The sequence below is a fragment of the Diabrotica undecimpunctata genome, chromosome 8 (genome assembly GCF_040954645.1).
Source record: "Diabrotica undecimpunctata isolate CICGRU chromosome 8, icDiaUnde3, whole genome shotgun sequence".
Classification (NCBI taxonomy): Eukaryota; Metazoa; Arthropoda; class Insecta; order Coleoptera; family Chrysomelidae; genus Diabrotica; species Diabrotica undecimpunctata.
Window position 1 is genome coordinate 142466222 of NC_092810.1, and position 21473 is coordinate 142487694.

Sequence of the window (21473 nt, forward strand, 5' to 3'; positions counted from 1 at the left end):
CGCCCTCGTTTGTCGTATTCTTCGAGTTTATCTGAGATCTCTCGGACTGTTGCGTGTTCATGTTTTAGGCATATTTCTGCAACAAAAGTGTTTCCCTTAACATCATTATGTCCATTTTAGTGTTCAAAGTTGCATTAAAAAGCATTGGTGCGTTTACAACATCGTTACTGGTAAGATTTCAATACCTACTTTACGATACCATTTGATTGATCTGCGGACAGGATTACTGTAAGCTGATCTCTGATCCGAAATATCGATATAAGACTTAACGGAATTATATTCCACTATTGTATTTGATTTCCTTTTGGTACCTGTCCGTGTCTGTACCGTAATCATTTCTGGACAAACTTCTCGTTTACCAACCCATTTACCAACAATAACTTTTGTGTTGCTTTCAAGAGTTATCATGACCACTTTTGATAGTTTTTTTTTTCAAGTTGGATTATATTTTCTATGTTTTCGCAGCGTCCCTATCAAATATTATTATCGTTGAGTAAATGGGCTAAACTAACGCCTGTGTAGTAGTGGTCCGTTACTAATGTTCTACCACTTTTAAGAGGTTGTATCAATTCCATTACAACTTGGCTGGAAACAGGCTGATCAATTGATCTACTTTGCTTTCCAGCGTAGATTTTTATGTTGTATTTATAGCCTCCTTGTCCACAGAACTTAAATATTTTTATCCCGTATTTGTGTCATTTGCCCGGTATATACTGTAAAAATGATCTTCCTCGAAATGGAACCATTGACTTGTCGATGCAAACGTACTCCCCTGAAGTATAAACGGTTTGAAAAATTTTATTACATATCTACTAATGTACTTAACTTAAAAAGGCGGTTATTTTCGGGACATAGTTCATTATTTGAAAAATGAAGAGAAGCCAAGAGTGCCTCAAATCTGTTTCTTGACATCTGTGTACTTTGATAAATGGAACATTTATGAACAAATTTTGTACTCCAACAGTCTCTTAGTCTTGGTTTTGGATTTAGGCCCATCCGTATGAGTATGCCAAAGAATGTTATAACTTCTTCCTTATTTGTATCAGTTCAATTAGTTAGAAAATAATTTCGTGTTACTGATTGATTGATGATACCATTAGTAATTCGTTGTTCGGCGTAAATATTGGTTTCGGTTATCAAAAGATCAAGTATATCTTCCGCCAGTAGAAGTTTATAAAATGAAAGTGGACTACCATCTTGACGATGTATAACATTCAAAGTTGGAGAACTATTTTGCTGATGCGGAAAAGCATTCAAATTACCAACATCAGCCCATACAACACGTGTCTCTAAATTTCTTGTCGATTGCGTAATTTGGTTAATGACTTCTTCAGAATCCAAATCTGCCTTTCCACTGACCTAAAAAAGTTCAAAGTTTCATTTTAATTTTTTTTTAACTTCAAAGTCAGCATACCTCTGAACTTGTAGAATCAAGTCCTTTCACATTTTGATTACCTACTTATTTCTTCAGATTCCAAATTTGAAATCCCACAGCCCAAATTTCTAATTTGATTTACGTTAACCTAAAAATTGGTGTATTTTACAAAACAGTCACAAGAAAAATATGTAGTATCTGACATACCCCATAATATTTTGATGTTTTACGATCCGAAAGTTTTCGTTTTTTATATATTTGTTGATCAGAATTATCTGAACTCTCCGAATATCATTGATCATTGATAGAATCATCATCGTCTTCAAATTCAAATTCACTTAAATTTTCAGTTATTATTTCGAGTTCCCTTGCTGAAAGCACTTTATTTTTTCTGTTTGACATAACTATTGAGATAAGGGCACGATAACTACTATTCAGACTGCAATAAGTAGGTAACTACTGTCGATTCAAACAAAACATAGACTTGTCGAGGTCATTGATATTATGTACCACCGTTGCCAAATTATTTCCCCAAATTTCGAACTGAACTTGAAATGTAGTCGCCACAGCCCAAGTCTACTGAAACGTCCACATAAATGCACAGTTAGCGCGCTTAACTGATGAGCATAGATCTTCAAACATTGGATATTAGTGATTTGATTTAATACACATTAGGTTTAAAGTGTTAATCAAAATTAATGACGTGGTAACTCCATTTTTTGTATTGATAATCAATTTAGGGTCAGACAAACCGCACAAAGCATATAAAGAGAAATGTAGTTTTTGAGAGTTAATATATCATAAGCAACAAAAGCCTTCTTTATTAAGTGATTGTAGAAAAAAATATTTAAAATAAGATAATTGCACTGTGACAAATATTTATACAATATTTTTTTTAGGTATGCTTTAATAAGTCTGCTAAATCACCATTTCCAAATGAGAGCTTCAGCAGTTTTGCAGAATATTTTAGGACGAAACATAATATTACTCTTTTAAACCCTGATCTTCCATTACTAAAGGTTAGAGGATTAACCAAAAATAGGATTTTTATTAAGGTACATTTCACCGTCTTAATGCAATAAAAAATATATTTTTTGGCATTATTAGGTAATAATTTATCAATATATACTCATATTTAACTATCAGTGGAGCTGTTAAGGTGTGCTGGAGGATTTCATTCAAGGTTAAAAATTATTTTAAAATGCCCTGCTTTAGTATGTCTGGAAAGATACCATCCTTTCCAGAGAATTTGTAGAACTTCAAGCTTTTGATAGCCCATTCATTGCTGTTTTTCCCGTGTGAAGATTTTCAGCTGGAATTTTTGATATTCTTGATGATCTCTATATGGATTCATCTAGCTTACTTGCCTCATCTTAAAAAGCTGTTGCAACCAAAAAGTTGACATTTAAAGACTATAAAACTGTCGTTTTATATCCTCACCCAATTTTCCTAATAGAGCAGTTGTTGTGACCTTAATAACTATCATACCCTCAAAGAAAAATATAGTTGTCAAGCAAGTTATTTGAAATTAAAAAAATAATAAATTGGGAGTAGTCTAACTAATTTTTGAGGTTAATGAAGTAGTTGGCCACCTATAAAAATAATGCAACCAAAAGAGTCGTCAGTTGCCAAGTTATCTGTAATAGTCATCTCTACTTGTCAATATAAGTTGGTAATTGTTATAAATCAGTATGTACAGAGTCGTGCTAGCAGGAGTCTGGAGTGTTTTAAAAAATCGAAAGTCGATAGTTCGTACCTGTTTGTTGGTATACATAGTAAAATAAAATAGTGTGACTCGATGGTAATATTGCGCAGTCCTGGTAGATTATGGACGGGTCATTCATAGAGATGAGAAACGCAAGAAAGTTAAGACACAAGTCATCAAAAGGAAGAAAGAAAACAGTAGCTCTTAAAAAAAAGAGCGTCACTGTTTTTTAATTTTTACATTTGAAGCTAAAGTTTAGAATTTTTTTATTGGATAGTGGATCATATTAAAAAAGATGTCACCACTTGAACTATTCAATTCAATGATGAGCTAGTCACTGAACTACTTGAAATTACGTAGAAACTACTAAAATAATAACTTGTGTATTTTTACACTTTTTACTTGACAATTTAAAGAAAAAGTCATTTTTGGCGATATTTCCAACCCTTGTTGGCAATAACGCCAACCTAATATTTCGAATGCAATACGGTCTAACAATTGAACATTATACTTCAAAATGATATATTTGCTGAAAAATAATAATAAGTAAGGATTTAAGAACAAGAGGAACAAATATATGATTGAACAGTGTCTTCTTTTGTTAGTCCACTTATTTTTGTGTCATATCTGGACTGGTTAGCATATCTTAAAATGAAGTGTCATGTTTTTCTTCATCTGGATGTTTCCATCTCACTTAACTTTATATCATCAGAATCACTGACTCAGAGTCACTATCGATGACTCTACAGCAGAGCGCTTTTTAATTTTTCCAACCTTCGACTTACTTGGAGAAGGTGACTGCCTTTGAGAAAAATGTACTCGAAATGGATCATTCTCAGATAATGGATCCAATAGGGTCATCAGTTACTGTACTGCATCTGGATTTTACATAATAGATGCCTGTTGCCGAAAATCCCGATTTGATGTTATGTGACTTATCCCATACTATGAAGAAAATGGTTCCGAAACGTTACTTCGTTATTGAGCGATATTTGTTTTTGAGTCCAGTATTTTAAAACCTCATTTTCCCAGAAGTGCTCGAAGGAAATGGAGCTTATGTGTTGTGTTGTTGAACAATAGAATAATTGAGATGAGAAGAAGCACCATCAAAAATTAATAGACAGTTGCCAGCTGATCTGTACTTCGCAAAATGACGCAACCAATCTTTAAAAGTCTCAATTGTCATGCTGCCTTGAGGTGTCATCATTACAATTCTACCAGGAGGTAATGAATCTGACCATCCTGGTTTAAGTCGTATGCCTTTAAATAAAGGCAGGAGGCATAGCGGCACCCATAGCATTACCACAGGATACTATTGTATCATTCTGTGCATGTTCATTTGCCACTATGTGTACGCGTTTGGCACCTCTCTTTGCCAAAACTGTTTGTTGATGTTTTTGGCAAAACCGATACAGTTATAAAAAATTTGTAGGTATTGACCTGTTTTGCTTCACAGTGATTCGATTATTACCTAATTTTACTTTCCAATTAATCAGCAATACGTATTATTTTACAGCCAAAAGGTGCTTCTAAAGGAAAAAGAAAATATGATGAACATACGGAATTAGAAGAATATTTACCTCCTGAATTAGTGGTGAGACAGGAATATCCCGCCCCTCTGTGGATTCAGTCCAACTTCTTGCCGACGATTCTGAGTAGAATTTCGTTTATGCTGCAATTAGAGCAACTGAGATGCAGAATCGTTGAAGAAACAGGTAAAGTATATGCTTTCCTTTTTTACATAAAGCTAAAATGTATTTATTAAATGCACTTGCAAATGAACAAAATCCACGAAATTTTATTCATTTCTAAAACTAGCTTATAACAACATGCTCACAACTTTCTTGTACTATAAACTACAGCCTTATGTGTTGTCTGTCTCAAAACTTCTCGAAGTATTCTGTCCTTATTTATTTCAAGCCAAATTAATTTTTCACCGAAATTGAAACCGAATTATAAACCAAAGAAAAAAAACTATTAAAGAATACACTAAACTGAAAAATATAATTCAATTATTTTTTTTTCAATAAATGTATATTTATAAACAAGGGGTGGATGAAATATTAGGAAAATACGAATTTAAAAATACAAAACATGAAAATATATTCTATTTGAACACATTTTCGTTTAAAAAATGGGGAATATACATAAATTTTTCCAAAAAATTCAAATTTTCGTCATATTTACTTAGCCGTAATGTTGCTGCTGAAATTAAAATTTCTTAATATATGCAGTTCGAATCGACTGATCGAATGATTCATTCTGTAGTAGCTTTATTCTGAGCTAACCTAATCTACCTACCTATTTTTCTTCATAGTTTATGCACGTGAACTTAAAACTATTCGTAATATATCTTGGTCTTAGTGAATGATCAAAACTGCTTACTGGTCAGTCCGAGGAAAATCTTAAGTTTGCTAGATGTTAAAAACGAAATTGTACAGGTATGAGTTCGAGCGAGCCACCAACTTGGAGGAACTGAAGGAAAAGATAATCCAACTTAAACAGTAGTTTTGGAATTATTTTTTATTTGATTTCATTTTTATAGAACAAATTTTATACTTTTATACTAATTTTATCTTTTTTTGTTTCATTTTTATAGAACTAATTTTTATTTTCACCTACTACCTCCAAAAAATCTAAACGAAAATATTGTTTCAAAGATATTATTTGGAAAATACCAAATATTTTTAATTAAAAGACGTAATTTTTCGTCCAGTTTAAATTTAATATAATACACCTACTCCTTCTTAATGCTTTATTAGTACTGTCCTTAATTATTATGCTTTATGAAAGACCAACCCACGAACCCATGCAATATGCATGGCATACCAAACTAGTTCTGTTCTGCTCGTTAAAGATTGTAGTTCAAACACTCCTGGCCATGGAGCTGCGCGAAGGCGGAGTCAAATTCACGTTAAGGCAGAAAGGTTCTATTGTAAGTGGAATTACACAGTAATACAGTGCATAATACAATGCGTTTCGCATGGAAGTGGGGACTAAACCAAATTTCGTCTACTGCGCCGTGGTCAGGAGTGCTTGCACTATCTCTACCACAGTATTAAGATCAAACTGTCGTTACTTTGACGACGCGACGTTGCCAAATAATTTTGTATGAAGCTTTTTTTATTGTGGCGTCATAATGCAGTTTATTATTTTTATTGGGAATAAAGCACAATGTGACTTTAAAATAAGCTTATTTTGATGTTTAGATTTCCAATTCGGAAATCGTACTTAAAATACGAAACATTAATAAATTTTATTTATATAAAACGATTTCCGAAGTAGAAATCAAAAACAGTAAGTTGCCATTTAAATCAATTCGTCCAAATTTGATTATATTACGAACATTGTTCAAGTGCTAAAAAGACAACAAGTCAAATAAAATCAATAAGTTTGGAAACGTTGAACTTGCCCTCTTCTGTTGAATTTATTATTTCCACTAATGCATTTTCGACGATATAAAGGGTGGACCTAATATACATCCCTCTTAAACAGGTGTTTCTCACTCCATCTCACGTAAGGTCCATACTGGTGATAGATTATTACCCAGGCTGTATAGACATCCGTGTTTCAAAATGTTTAGAAAAATGTTGGCTGGTGTGGCACCGACGGCGACGTTTATGTTCGTTTGTTTTTCTTTTGAATTGTCAATGTTTATTTATCTCGTTGAACTCCTATAAAAAAAAAACAAGTTTTTGGATATCTTGTGTAAAAATAAAAAAATATGCTGTACTTATCAGGCGTAACCTTTAATTTAAGATTATTATCCATCAATGTATTGAATAATCAAATAATTTACTTTTTTCTTTTGCTTTTCAGGAATGGGTTCAATTATTCATACTAATAGGAAGCCTCTTCAATTGGATGAGTACCTTTTAGACTATAAACCGTATGTAGAAGAAATACCTTATCATGAAGATACGCCTATGGACATTGATCAAGTAGATGCTATCCAGGCTTTTCCTTTAAATTCCGTATCAAAAATAAACAAAGAATTCACAAATAAAATCATAGAATCCCAATATCCGTGGAAAGATATCGAAGAACCTCTTGATGTTGAAAGGGATCTCAACGCAACAGTTTTAGATGTAGAACACTATGAGCAGTTTTTGGGTAAGTTTTAAAGCAGTTTAAAATAATCTTATTTGTTTTATGTTTTTTACAGAATTTACTCCTTTTTAAACTTATTTCGGTATTAAAATATAAATATGATAAACATAAATATGTACAGTAGGTCTTTGCACATTGTCATTATTCGTATTATAGGAAATAAACCAAAACATGTGAGCCAAGCTTACGTGGCTTATAAGAATTAGAAAATGGGTAATATTACAATGGACGTTTTTGTACTTCTCTTTTATTTCATTTATTGCATTTTGAAAACTGGGTATACGTCTATGAACGTGATTTTTCAATTTTTGGAAATCTATAAGTTGTCCAATAATATCTAATAAATATTTAAAAACCTTTTCTATTCAGTTTTATGATAAAACTGAATAGAAATATACCTCAGGTCTCCATCATCTTGATCATTTTGTTTATTCAGTGTTAAATATGGATTTTAGAATTAATTAATGACTTTGTTTTTACTGCTGTTGAGGAGATTAATGGATTCAAGATCGAATAGCTTTATTCGAGATATGTTTTGAAATCAAACACCATGTCCTGTGTTACACGTTCTACAGTGAAATTTTTACCACAGCTTTCAATTAATGAATACCATTCTTCGGGTAAATACAAAATCTCTCTCTTACTCTTCTTTTTTTTTTCAATTTGTGCAAAATCTCGGTCACACAGTAAGAAGCTGTGACCTGGCTCTGGTAAATGGTGTGCTTGTTTTTGAAAATCTTCCGTTCTTGGCTAAAGTTGAAAGGAAATGAATAATAACAGCATTTTTCTTCTGTCCCCCACAGTTGTCAGTAAATATATGCACACAAACACGATACAGCTTTACATGCTTTGGAATACATCCCCGATTTCAACCTGAACCACTAGCTTTGATCATCTTATCTGCAATTACATTTTTATATGAGCATTATTTTATATTTTTAAAACTTATAAATTGCCTTCTTTGTTATCGTTGTTTAAATCATACTTTTTGCTTCTTTTGTTGCCACTTTCTTCTTCCACTACATAATGTGGGTCAGCATCACTATTAACGGAATCGTGGTATGGATCACTTTCACCAGAAAGCTCAGTAAAACTAGCCATTTTCGCTGAGCGATATACACACTGCACTTTACGAACGAGGAAAATGTGAGGTTAGAACTTCCACAGTCTTGGGCGCAAAAACCGGTCATGTGAATCATATGGCCGGCTATTGATCTCAATACCAGCGATCCTAAGGATTGTGCTGTTAACATTTTTGGTGCAATAACCGTCCACGTTATTCTACATTGAGTTTCTTACACAATACGTGTACGGGTTTTGCTCCAAATTGTGCAGAGGTATTTTTAAAGGCAAGAAATGCCATAAACTCAATTTCGACAAAAATGGTCTTTGACCAATTTTTGCACCAAACCCTTTAATTGCAGTTGGCAAATAAATCACCGACCACCGTTCTATGGCAATTTTTGTTCGATGTACGCTGTTGTGTATGGACAGGCGGCTTAAGTTCATCGATTTAGTTTCTGTGAGTGGGAAAGAGAAGTAATATAAAAGTTTTAATGCACATTCAGATGAAAAAAAATATATATATAATAATAAACTGTGTGTGATTTATGTAATATAAATAAAGCATTACCTAAATATTTAATATAAATAAACGATCAAGGATGTTGACGGATGAGTTTAAAAGTAATTTTATATGATGTTAATTTAAGGATATACTTATGTATTGAACATTATATCAACACTGAAACAAGAAACTGGAAGTTAGTTACATTTGGCGCCACTAGGTGATATAAAATGGAACTGTACCGAGTTCTTGTTATTATAGATTTTTTTTATGATTATGATGAAAGCGAACAAATATTTTAATACTCCAGATATAAAAGAGATAAAGAAATAGAAAAAAACTTGTGTTAACTACTTAATAACACACGTTCGGTATTTTCCATATCAAACCATGTGTTAGAAGGCACCCGATAATTCAAATTGCTAGATGTCATTTCAGTCACACACTTAACGAATATAATAGTTTAAATTTGTAAATAGAATAATGAAAAAATTCCCTTCGATTAAAATTTTTATTATTTCAGGTTTTAAATTGTCACAGCCTGCCCGTGAATTGAAAAACATTTCTCCTATTAAGAAAAAAGAACTATTGGCCTTAACTTATGATAAAAAATTTGCTCCTACCAAAATCAAATTACTCGAAATTGAACTAGACGAGAAAGGCCCAGAATTATGCAAATTTTACAGGTAAATAATTTTTTTTTTATTAAAAATTTAAGGAAAGATATTTTTATGTATTTCAACTATCTTTATATGATTTTCCTCTTTAAATTTATAATTTGCTTAAGAGAAGCTGTTAGTAATATTAACAGTATATAATGGAGAGTTATGATACCTAAAATGAAGATTAAAGTCAATAGAAAACACTTCCAAGTAATTATATAGAATATGTGCAAATCGTACAATGAAGTGCTCGTCTGTTTTTTTATTTCTACTTATTTTTTCCATCAATATTGTTTTTTTTTTTTCAATTGTATACGTATATATTTTATCATTATTCGCAGTAGATTTTTGAGCTTTACAGTATTGGAAAAATCGCCTTAATTTAGGCAAAACATTGGTTCTCTGAACTGACTATTAAAAACACAAATTTTGAATCCTTAAAACATTTAAAAAATGGGCCCATACGGATATTTATAACCCAATACAGATTCATATTTCACGGTGGTATGAGCACTTTAGAAACTTGCTAAATGAAGAACACCAGAAAAGAAACATAGAATGCAGGACCCCAAATGAACGAGAGATTAGGAAGGGGATCATAGATGAAGAGGTTGATGTATTGTGGCAAATGATGAGGAAAATAAGATGCCCAATACATGGAGACAGAGCGTGATGGCCTCACAAAGATAAAAAGGACATTCAGGACTGTAAGAACTATAGAGGGATAAAGATAATGTCGACACAATGAAAATTTGGGAGAGAACTGTAGAGTGAAGGAGGACAATGCATTTCCTAAAGGTTGAGAACTATTTCAAGCGTTTTGCAAAGAAAATGCACTTTTCAACAAATACACAAATTTAATTTTCGAAAAACTGACAATTTTTAAACAGCTGTATCGTCAAAACTACTAGATGGATTTAAATTTACCAATGCTCGTTTAAAAGGTATTTAAAAATCTTTTAGTTTACCGGGTTCTACATTTTTTTCCTTGTTTAGTTAACCCTTAAGTGGCTAAGTACATAGGAATAAATAAACACTTTTAATTTTCGACCGCACTGTGTACACCTTCCTCTTGAATTTTCCGGTAGTTTTGGAGTCTCAGTCTAGGAACTCTCATATGAAGCTAAGTAACTTTTGATGCCAACAGATAGGCTGGTGATATTATCCCACTGTTGCAAATGGGGTGTCATTAGAGAAACCGCTAAATTTTTAAAAAAATGTCTGTGACGTAGGGCCTTATCGCAATTAGTGGTGTTAAATAAAATATTGGAATTTATTCCTGCAATATTCATAAGCTGATAAAATACGACCAATGGCCATCGTCTAGTTCGTCTTTGGACAGTATAATTGCTGCACATTTGGTCGACTACCCTTTATCGGTTCCCCCTTTAGTTTTCATTGAAGAATAGTACTATGTCTGGTTTATCTAACTTTTCATCTAGAGAATCATCAGCGTGCTGCGTTTAATATGAGTACAATATCTGTTGCAGTGTTTGGTGCATTATATGTGATTATATCTTCCTTCGGGCTTCCTGCCACAGTAAATTTCTAAATATTTGACACATAAAACATCTTTGAATCACACAATGCAAATATTTTTATCCCATATATATATATATATATATATATATATATATATATATATATATATATATATATATATATTTATATATATATATACATATATATATATATATATATATATATATATATATATATATATATATATATATATATGAGTGTGTGTGTGTGTGTGTTGGGCTTGTTAGTATGGTTCCACGGTATGGAACTAACATTTCGTCAATTGTAATACGTTCACCTGGGCAGAAATTTTTCCGACAGTTCTGCGAATTTGTCTGTAATTTCTCGCACTGCCGCTAATTTATCTGTCTGCTTCCGTTCTTCACAAATTGTTTTGTCGTCAAACCTAAGTGCTCCAAGGAAAAACAGAAAACGTTTATATCCCGTACATGCCGGAATGGTTTAGATTCCTGTGTCATCCGTTGCTCACACCTATCTAAAATCAGTATGGCTTAACTTTTTTATACCGGCAAGGAAGAGAATTCCAAGACGTGCAAGTATTTCCTTTGACGTTGTTAATTTTTCATCTCTGTCAAAAAAAATATTTTTTGTACGTTGTCTATCATTTCTTTGATAAAAAATTGAAAAAATGCACTTTAACACTTTCTGTATCGATTAGAGGTCGATTTACTTACAATATTATATTAATTCAACTCCATATTTCCGTCGCGACTTGTAAACGTAGGTTCTTTTTCTTCTTCTGCATTCATTTGATGGTCACATACTCTTAGAAATATTTCTTTATCACCTTTCTGCTCTGAAGTGAAATCACTGTCTTCAATACATCCATCGAACGCATCGGGATCAATACAACCCATATCTTCGTCATCAGATTCTTCCATTATTTTTTCTGGCTATCTCCTCTAACTCATCGCTAGTAAGTTTTTTCCTATAATTGTATGGTACGGTAGACCTAAAATAACTAATTACAGCGTAATAAACTATACATTTACTTAATTATTTGCTCCGATAAGCAAAAAATTATTGTTACTTACATAATTGCTTGGCGTACTTTATGCACCACTTAGTAACACGTATCAACAAAGACCTCAATGCTAGTACTAGATTTGTAGTGAGGATGATTTACACTAAATTCCAACGTAGAAAAATGTGTGTACACGAGCGACCTTGCCTATTTAGTATCTGGATGTAAAGTTATGACGTTTTAAATAAGAATGGCGTACTTTTCACGCCTTAGCGATCACTTAAGGGTTAAATTTTGACAATAATTGATAATCATAATATTTTGTAAGTTTTCTTTTCGTTCTTCTTTACCTATAAAATAAAATTTTGCGGTTTTGTAAATTATTTCATCAAAAAGTTGACATTATAACAAAAAAAAGAGACCTTGTGAGTTAAAATCTGTCCACTGGGCCCAGAGATAAACCTCTTTAAATATAGAGTAAAAAGGGCTATTTTTGACCCTTTCGAGGGGCATATATCAAGCACGGGAGAAAAAGAGAGAAAAAAGAAAATAGCTATAATCTCTTTTTTTTAAGGTACAATAATATACTAAATTTTGGTAAAAATCCGCGGACCTCCCATATATGCAAAAGTGTGCAGATTTCAGCAAAATCGCCACCGCTTTGATGAAGTGGAAAGCCAAATATGTGGCGTAAGAGCACAATTCGTCAAATCTTCCGTGTATGAATAGGTATCACTAGAGTGTTATAATGTTATTTCTGTATCCCTGCGTCGTCAGAGACTCGGGCTGATACAAATTTGCATACAGAACGAACCGCAAATGTCTCTTGCTTATTTGTCACTTCCAGTGGATATTTACAAAAGTCCCATCTTTATGTTACAAAAGTGCTTTCTTCGTTTATGATAGTTTATGGCCATCAGAAAGATTTCACATATGGTTTTCGTTGTAAATAAGTGAAAACATTCTTAGATTTATTAATATATGCAATTTGATAGCTTCTTATGATTTATTTTTACTTTATTGCTTCACGGATTGTTTTTTGTGTTACAAGTAAAATTGGTTGGTTTTCATTTACACCATATGCTATTATAATCAGTAAATGTTTTTTGCATTCACAGGGCATTCACGTGCGCCAAAGCTAATGACATTGTTAATTTGGAACGTCTGGAAACTCTTGGCGACTCATTTCTCAAATTCATTTCATCAGTCTACATATATCTGAAATTTCCCCAATATAACGAGGGTTTGGCAACTTCCTTAAAAGGCAGATTGGTCAGCAACAAAAATCTGTTTTATTTAGCAGTAAGGAAAAACCTACAGGGTATCATTAAATACCATGAATTGTCTCCACAAAAAGAATGGTTACCTCCTGCATTTACCATTCCCAGCGAACTATCACGGCGAATAGAGAATAAAGAACTCTCTCTTAGCGCAGTTTTTGGATTCACTATTCCGGTAGAGGAGCAAATTTCGGGTGTGTTAAGCGAAGAAACTAAGCAGGAGATTTACGAAGAAGAATATCCTCCTACGACTACAGAGGAATCTGCCTACCAAACAATGGCCAACTTTATAAAATGTCAATACATTGGAGATAAATTTATCGCTGATGTGGTCGAAAGTCTTATTGGAGCTTACCTGAAGTCAGGCGGTTTTAAAGGTGAGTAATGTTTTATGTATATTGAATGTAACAAAATTATAATTTTTAACAGTGTTTGACGACTTTAGTCTGATCAAATAAAATTACAATACGCGTAAATCAAAATGTAATAATTCTGTACAGATTGAAACAAATTTTATATAAAAGTTAGGTGAAAACAAATGATATTTTCAAGAATGTATCTAATTTATATAACGGGATCATTGTTTAAATAATGAAAAATGGGTCATTCGTGTCTGCCGTAATTCATGTTTTTATGATTTATTTTTTCTGCAAAGTTGAAGGGAAAACTTTCATTTAAGACTTGTTAAATTAAATTTGACCCTGAATTTATTTAAATCATTATAAATAAAGCTTGAAACAAAATTGCAAAAAATTATTATTTGCATTATAAATAACCACTAAAATATTTTATTTTGCAGGAAAAGTTGCACTGTGTTACCAAAATAAAGCAAAAAAAATATTTAATAGTTTAGAGATATTTAATTTGTTTATTAAATGTTACTTTTTTTTTCAATTGCAAAAACGCGGTTTCACTCGAGTATACACTTTTATAAGGTTACATTTTTTTTTGTTTTTATGTATATTTTCGACAAATGCATTGAGAAATCAAAATTTCAATCAAATTATTTTAATTTGTATACATATAACTTATTTTTTTTAATAACGTTGCGGTGATTAAGAATTTTGAAATGCCGTTTCGATATTCGTGTTCCTGACAATTTTTCACACATTCGAAGAAAAAGGCTTTTCTATACTTTATTTCACGTTAAGAACGGAACGTTTGACTTATGCAAATCAGTGTTGCCAAAACTCTCAGACACGTGTCTGCCGATATACGAGTCCTTCTAATTAGAGCCGTATTTAACACTGTGTAGATATAGTTCTCTTCAAACCTCAATTAATGAAGCTTTTGCAAACAACCAAAAACTGATTACAATATTTTTTGATATAAGCCACGCTTTTGAGAGAACTTGGAGACACTGCGTTTTGAAAATTCAAATGATAACAGGATTCAAGGTAACATACTATAGAGCGTTTCACGTTAAGAAAATAACATTGCGGAGATAGGGCCATGTATTTCTTATGGACGATAGAAGCGCAGCGATGCCACGATGAACACAAGCACGATTCAGGGTTGTATAATTTATATTTTCGTTTTCACAGACATGAATTAAATGTTTTTTAACGCAATTGACCAAAAGTGCCCATTCGAAACAAGAGATGAAAAGTAGGGAAAATGATTTTAATTAAATAATTAGTACCTATTTACAAAAGATAATTTTATTTTATCTTATTTTAATAATAGTAACGACAGTTTATTTGTTTTTCAGTAAGAATATCATATACCATGAATCATAGAAATCAGTAGAAAATATTGCTTAGTTAAATCATGCACTTTGCCGGCTATTAAAGATTTAAAAGCAAATAAACGGACCGCTTGGAATGCATATATCTAATTACTAATTGCAACTTAAAATAATACGGTGTGCGTATGTCAGCGATTTTATGTCGTTCTCTGAGATTACATAATAATAATAAGGCTTTGTGCTTTGTGGTTCAGTTGTTATTCTGACTTTACAGTTAAATGTTAATTGAAAATGGAAATTCGAAAAATATATCGACAATCTAGTAAACCGCATGCTTGAGAGTTTTGGCAACACTGATCTCCATAAGCCTAATGTTATTTTCTTAACGTGGAACGCTGTATAGCATTTGTAAACAATTTTTTAAATAATCGATGAATACAAATTAGGATAAATGGCCTTAAAAGCTCAACAAGAACATTAGATAATGGAATACCTCAAGGTTTTATAATAATTCCAACAATATTCTTAATTGCTATCAATAGTGTTATTCATGAAATTAGAGCACCTATTAAAGCCAGCATTTATGCACACGACATCGTCGTTTATACTAAATCAAACAATATAAAATCGGCAACTAAAATTTTACAAAATATTTTAATTCGGCTTGAAAATTGCACGTGAACTAGGTTTAACTTCTCTACAGAGAAAACACAATACATAATTTTTAATAAAAACAGATCTCGGTGTTTATCTGACCTAACTTTAAATAATTTATCATTAAAACAATCGGAAGAAGTTAATTTTCTAGGTTTAATTTTTACCAGAACCTTAAATTGAAACTTGGAAAAATATTAATAAACTTATATAAATCACTCATTAGGAGTAAACTAGATTACGGTTGCATTTGTTATAACGCCGCAAGCAAAACTACCTTAAAAAAGCTTAACAGTATTCAATCAACAGATTTGAGATTGGCACTTGGTGTGCATTTAGAACTAGTCCCACTAGTAGTCTACAAGTTCTAGCTAAAGAGCCAACTCTAATCATAAGGAGACAACAATTATCAATATGAGAAAATTTCAAATCAAAAACAACATCCCTTTTCTCTCAAATTTTCTACCCTGGCAGCCTCTTTTTTAAAAAGGCAACAAACTGTATACCTCTAATAGAAAGAATAAAAGTCACAGATTTCAACATGGATGAACTTAGTCTATTGCTATATACAAATGCAATCTCTCCTCCATTGACAACCCGCCTACTATCTCTTTGCAGAAATCATATCCCATTACCCCAACTATTTACAAATCTTTACCAACGCCTCTAAAACCCCAGATGGTCATGCTACTGCTTACTATCTTAACGAAGAAAACTCCTACAGCATATACTTACCTACAAATTGTATACTCACAGGGGAGATCACAGCTATATTAAAAGCCTTAGCTTTTTTAAAAACGTGGAACACGATGAAGTGCGTCATCATTACATATTCACCTAACGCGTTATTGAAATTAAAGCAAATTTATAAAACAAATCCCATTATACAAGCAATAAAAAATGAATTAGAAATACTTCTTTCCATGAGAAAGGACACAGCCTTTATTTGGGTACCATCAGACACTGGAATCTGGAGAAATGAAAAAGCAGAAATCAGCTAGCAACTACATCAACTTAGAAGATACTACAAAATTACAAAATATCATTATAGTGACATGAAATATCTGACTAAAGTTCATTGCAATAATATTTGGCAAAATTACTGGGAAAATTCAGCAACTAAATTGAACCCATTAGGCCTAAAGGTGAACAGCTCTTTGAATAACCCCACAAGTAGACGAGATCAAGTAATTATAAACCTTTTAAGAATTGGTCATACTGCTGTCACACACAAATTTTTAATCAGTAAAGATCCATTCCTTCTTAACGGAAAATTTTCTATAGGACTATTTTTTGCCAAGATAGCCTTTCCAACTTTTAAAACATAATTTCTTTATTAACATTTATAATATTAACATTTAAAACTTCCTGAGTAGTTTTTTCGTTGCGACCTTAAATGAAAACATTTTGTCTGAAAAGTGGTGGGGGGTGGTGGAGGGTAAGTTGATCATCTAAGTGTTATAGTTTTTGATGGATATTCTGATGAGAGGGTACGAAAAAATCAGCCGAAAGATTGGTGCGAAAAATTGCTCTGCTGGGCATAAATTTAATATTGATTATACCACAAAAATTACTGTATCACAGCGGTACTTCTTTTTATACGATAGCAATAAAGCACAATTAATTAAAGTGAAGGTCAATTTGTATCAAAAATAGCTGTGGAACATGCTGATTTATTATTGGTGGCAACTAATGAAAAATCTTTTTTTAAGATGGAGTACACGTAGTGACAAGTTTTTCTTAACATTTCTTTTATTGTAAAATGAAAATTTTTATCATTTTTCTTGTTTTTAGCCGGCGTCAAAATAATCGAATGGATAGGAATAATTCCCAAAAGCGAAAAATTGGAATATATTTGGCAACGACTATCTCCGAATCCATTATTAAGTCCTCTGTCAGAACGTGAGCTTGATGAAAAAATTCGCTATCATCTACCACTTTGTAAAAAAATCGAAGAAATACTTGGATATACTTTTACAAACAAGGCCTATCTTTTACAAGCGTTGACGCATAATTCTTATACTCCAAATAGAACGACTCTATCATATCAAAAACTCGAATTCCTAGGTGATGCCGTACTCGATTTTCTAATTACCTGTCACATATACGAAACTTGTGAAAATTTAGATCCCGGACAACTGACCGATTTGAGGTCGGCTTTAGTCAACAACAACACATTCGCTAGTCTTTGTGTAAGATTGCGTTTGCATACGTATCTGCTTATGATGAATATGCAGCTGCAAAAACTAATAGACCGGTTCGACAGCTTTATGGCACAAAAGGACTATATAATAGATGATGAAGTTTTAATATTACTCCAGGAGGATGAGTACCAATTGGCAGAATCAGTAGATGTACCTAAGGTATGTTTAATTTTTTTAATCATGTTATACTAAACTTTCATAAAATAAAATAGACCCATCCTGATTCTCCCCCACAATGTAAAATACATATTCTCTTCTCTCTAGAGGAAGGAACATTGGTGAAGCAATTTTTACTACCATCGGTCCAACATTTGTTAACTATATCGTGGGTGTCGAACCAAGTTTCATCTAAATAATACAAGTTCTTCCCTTCACCCCTAAAAGACCTTAGACTATCCAAATAATCGAACCTCCACTTTATTAAACGTCTGGATTCCATAATTGCCTGCCGTTTATTTACTGTTTTAAACATAAAACCATTAGATTTTAAAAAACCTCCATAAAGTAGTTATGACACTCGAGGATTATTTATTTATTTCTTAATTCAGTCAAAAGTTTATTTAAAGTTGGTAAGTTATTCACTGAATACATATGATATTAACAAAAAGAGAAATCAAACGATTTCTACTTAGCGAAACCGAATTCAAATCTTAACCACTGTGTTTCCTAAAATTTGCGAAACAAACAGCTGGATGAATTATTCGGCAAGGGAATCTAAAATTGCATTCCACAAGCCGTTCATCCTAGTCAAAATTCGTAGTGAATTCAGTTTCTCGTACTTCCAACGAAGTAAATAACAAAACAGAATGATGGTATTAGATTTTTGTTTTGATACAGTGCAGCAACAACCGTTGATACGTATTTCGACCTCCTTAAGTCTCTTCAGAACGGTATAGTCACTACTCTGAACCAAAACAAAAATCTTTCCCGTCCTAGACAATAGTTATTAAAATAACTATATACGGACGTAACTACGCCATCTAAAAACAAAAAGAGAAATCAAACGATTTCTACTTAGCGAAACCGAATTCAAATTTTAACCACTGTGTTTCCTAAAATTTGCGAAACAAACAGCTGGATGAATTACTCGGCAAGGGAATCTAAAATTGCATTCCACAAGCCGTTCATCCTAGTCAAAATTCGTAGTGAATTCAGTTTCTCGTACTTCCAACGAAGTAAATAACAAAACAGAATGACGGTATTAAATTTTTGTTTTGATACAGTGCAGCAACAACCGTTGATACGTATTTCGACCTCCTTAAGTCTCTTCAGAACGGTATAGTCACTGCTCTGAACCAAAACAAAAATCTTTCCCGTCCTAGACAATAGTTATTAAAATAACTATATACGGACGTAACTACGCCATCTAAAAACAAAAAGAGAAATCAAACGATTTCTACTTAGCGAAACCGAATTCAAATCTTAACCGAGTAATTCATCCAGCTGTTTGTTTCGCAAATTTTAGGAAACACAGTGGTTAAGATTTGAATTCGGTTTCGCTAAGTAGAAATCGTTTGATTTCTCTTTTTGTTTTTAGATGGCGTAGTTACGTCCGTATATAGTTATTTTAATAACTATTGTCTAGGACGGGAAAGATTTTTGTTTTGGTTCAGAGCAGTGACTATACCGTTCTGAAGAGACTTAAGGAGGTCGAAATACGTATCAACGGTTGTTGCTGCACTGTATCAAAACAAAAATCTAATACCGTCATTCTGACATATGATATTGTTTCCCGTATAGCCGATAAATGAAAATTCGGTAATACTCGATGAGCACCAGAATCCTTTTTTTTTTTCGCAACACTGGACCGTCTTTTATAAGTTCGTACACAGTGGATCGCACTTGTGTAAAAAAGTCTTTTTGATCTCTTCTGATTTAACCATCGCATCCTCAAAGAAGACCTAATAAACAATATGTAATTTTACTTTTTAAGGAATTCTGCTCGGAATTCTGTGTTTTTTATGAATTAATAATTAATTAATCGGTAAATATGATTAACCTTCCTAATACCGGGTGGGGCGAATTCCTGACCAATAACTTCATTATCTGACGCCGAAAACGCTCCATTTGTTTAAAAGCTTTGTAGTAAATTCGAACCTGATCACTTCCAGTCACATAGTGTATCAGTGCTCTAGTTTACTTCGTAGTAATTTAGTTCATTATGTATGGTACTTAAGTAGCGCCATCTAATTTAGATTCCAGTAAATACACACCGCTGTGTGTCCTAAAACTAAAAAATAGCTAGAACTAAAAATGAGCAGATCCTTCGCTCAAAAAAGATTGTGGGTAGAAAAGTGGGAAATAGCTATAGTTTTTACAGGAGTGTGCATATTATGTGTGCATTTATCGACTTCACTTCACCGACTTCATAGTGCGTGAAATTATACATTATATAAATATTCTATCTTTTGCTTTCCTTCATTAATAGTATTCGTTTTAGGTACTTGGTGATATTTTCGAAGCAATAGCTGGTGCTATCTATTTGGATAGTAATAAATGTTTGAAAACGGTGTGGGACGTATTTTATAAGATAATGTGGAAAGAAATCGATTTATTTTCGAGTAATATTCCGAAAAATGCGATAAGAAGACTGTTTGAATGGACTTCCGCTCATGCTAAATTTGGGTAAGTACAATTTCTTTTCTATTGTTTTTTGTGATAGTTATAACGTATGTTTATAATTTTTTTTTTGTTTGACCTTGGAAACGCTTACAAAGTTGGAATTTTAGTATAAATCCCTTTATGATGACAGGTTCTATTTTCAGACCTTCCAGGTCTACATACTTTATCAACTCTCTGGGATAAACAAATTGAATAACTTACAAACCATTTGGTTGATCTAGCTGAGATTTAGCGCACTTAAATAGCTCATTAATTGCCATAATACCAAGTAGTTATATTACATGTTACTATGATTGACATTTATAAATTACTTGCAAAAATTTTATAAATTACTTGCAAAAATAAGGTTTTTGTTTACAATTATATCGGACAATTGTTTATGCATTTTAATTTCTGTCTATTGAATGGCGTTACAGCCCAATCGAGCCTTGGCATCCTTCAAACTATGCCTCCAACCTTCCGCTGCCACTTCATCCTCCCACCTTTTCCGGGGCGTTTCTTTTGGTCTTGCATCCTGCATTTTACTATCTAGGACTCTTTTTTAGCAATCTTCCAGGCTCCATTCTCACTACATGACCAACCCATCTGGAGTAGAAAATATAAATATGACCTCCGTAGTACAACGCCAATCTCCAGAAGATGCCAACCCTTACTGTTGGCGAAACGTCGAGAACTAATCTCAGAAGACAACGGCCTAACAGCCCGAACAAACAGTTTAACAAGTTAGACGATGGTCGTGAAAGCCTAACGCATTTTATCATTCTCTTTTTGTTTGTTTCATTTTTTTTGCCTATGAACTTTCTTGCTGCGTCAATTACTTTTGTTTTAATTTCTTCCCAATGTTCTTCGGTGCCTAAACTGCCTGTATTTGTCATTGTTTGTGTTATTTCTGTCTCATAGTTCTGTTTGATATCTTGTTGTCTCAATTTTTGTATATCTAGTTGTTCAGTTGTTTCTTCCTGTCTGTCCCTCCTGTTTCTTTGAATTCTACATTTGTATTTTATTTGTACTAGGAGATCCTCAGCTCCGCAGCATGCTCCTCTTCGGCTCTTTACATCTAGTATGCTTGTTTTTTCGCAAAAATTTTTCGCAGATATCTGA

At 32.6% G+C, this 21473-nt stretch overlaps 1 protein-coding gene across 1 annotated transcript in view; it reads left to right on the forward strand.

Moving 5' to 3' along the window:
• The window catches only part of Dcr-2 (Endoribonuclease Dcr-2), a 67501-nt gene that overhangs the window by 39661 nt on the left and 6367 nt on the right, over nt 1-21473 (forward strand). The window contains exons 10-16 of the mRNA XM_072541234.1: nt 2275-2430; nt 4597-4795; nt 6900-7193; nt 9281-9443; nt 13044-13582; nt 17341-17909; nt 20191-20375. Of these exons, the coding sequence (XP_072397335.1) occupies nt 2275-2430; nt 4597-4795; nt 6900-7193; nt 9281-9443; nt 13044-13582; nt 17341-17909; nt 20191-20375 (2105 nt within the window). The remainder of the gene's footprint in view (nt 1-2274; nt 2431-4596; nt 4796-6899; nt 7194-9280; nt 9444-13043; nt 13583-17340; nt 17910-20190; nt 20376-21473) is intronic.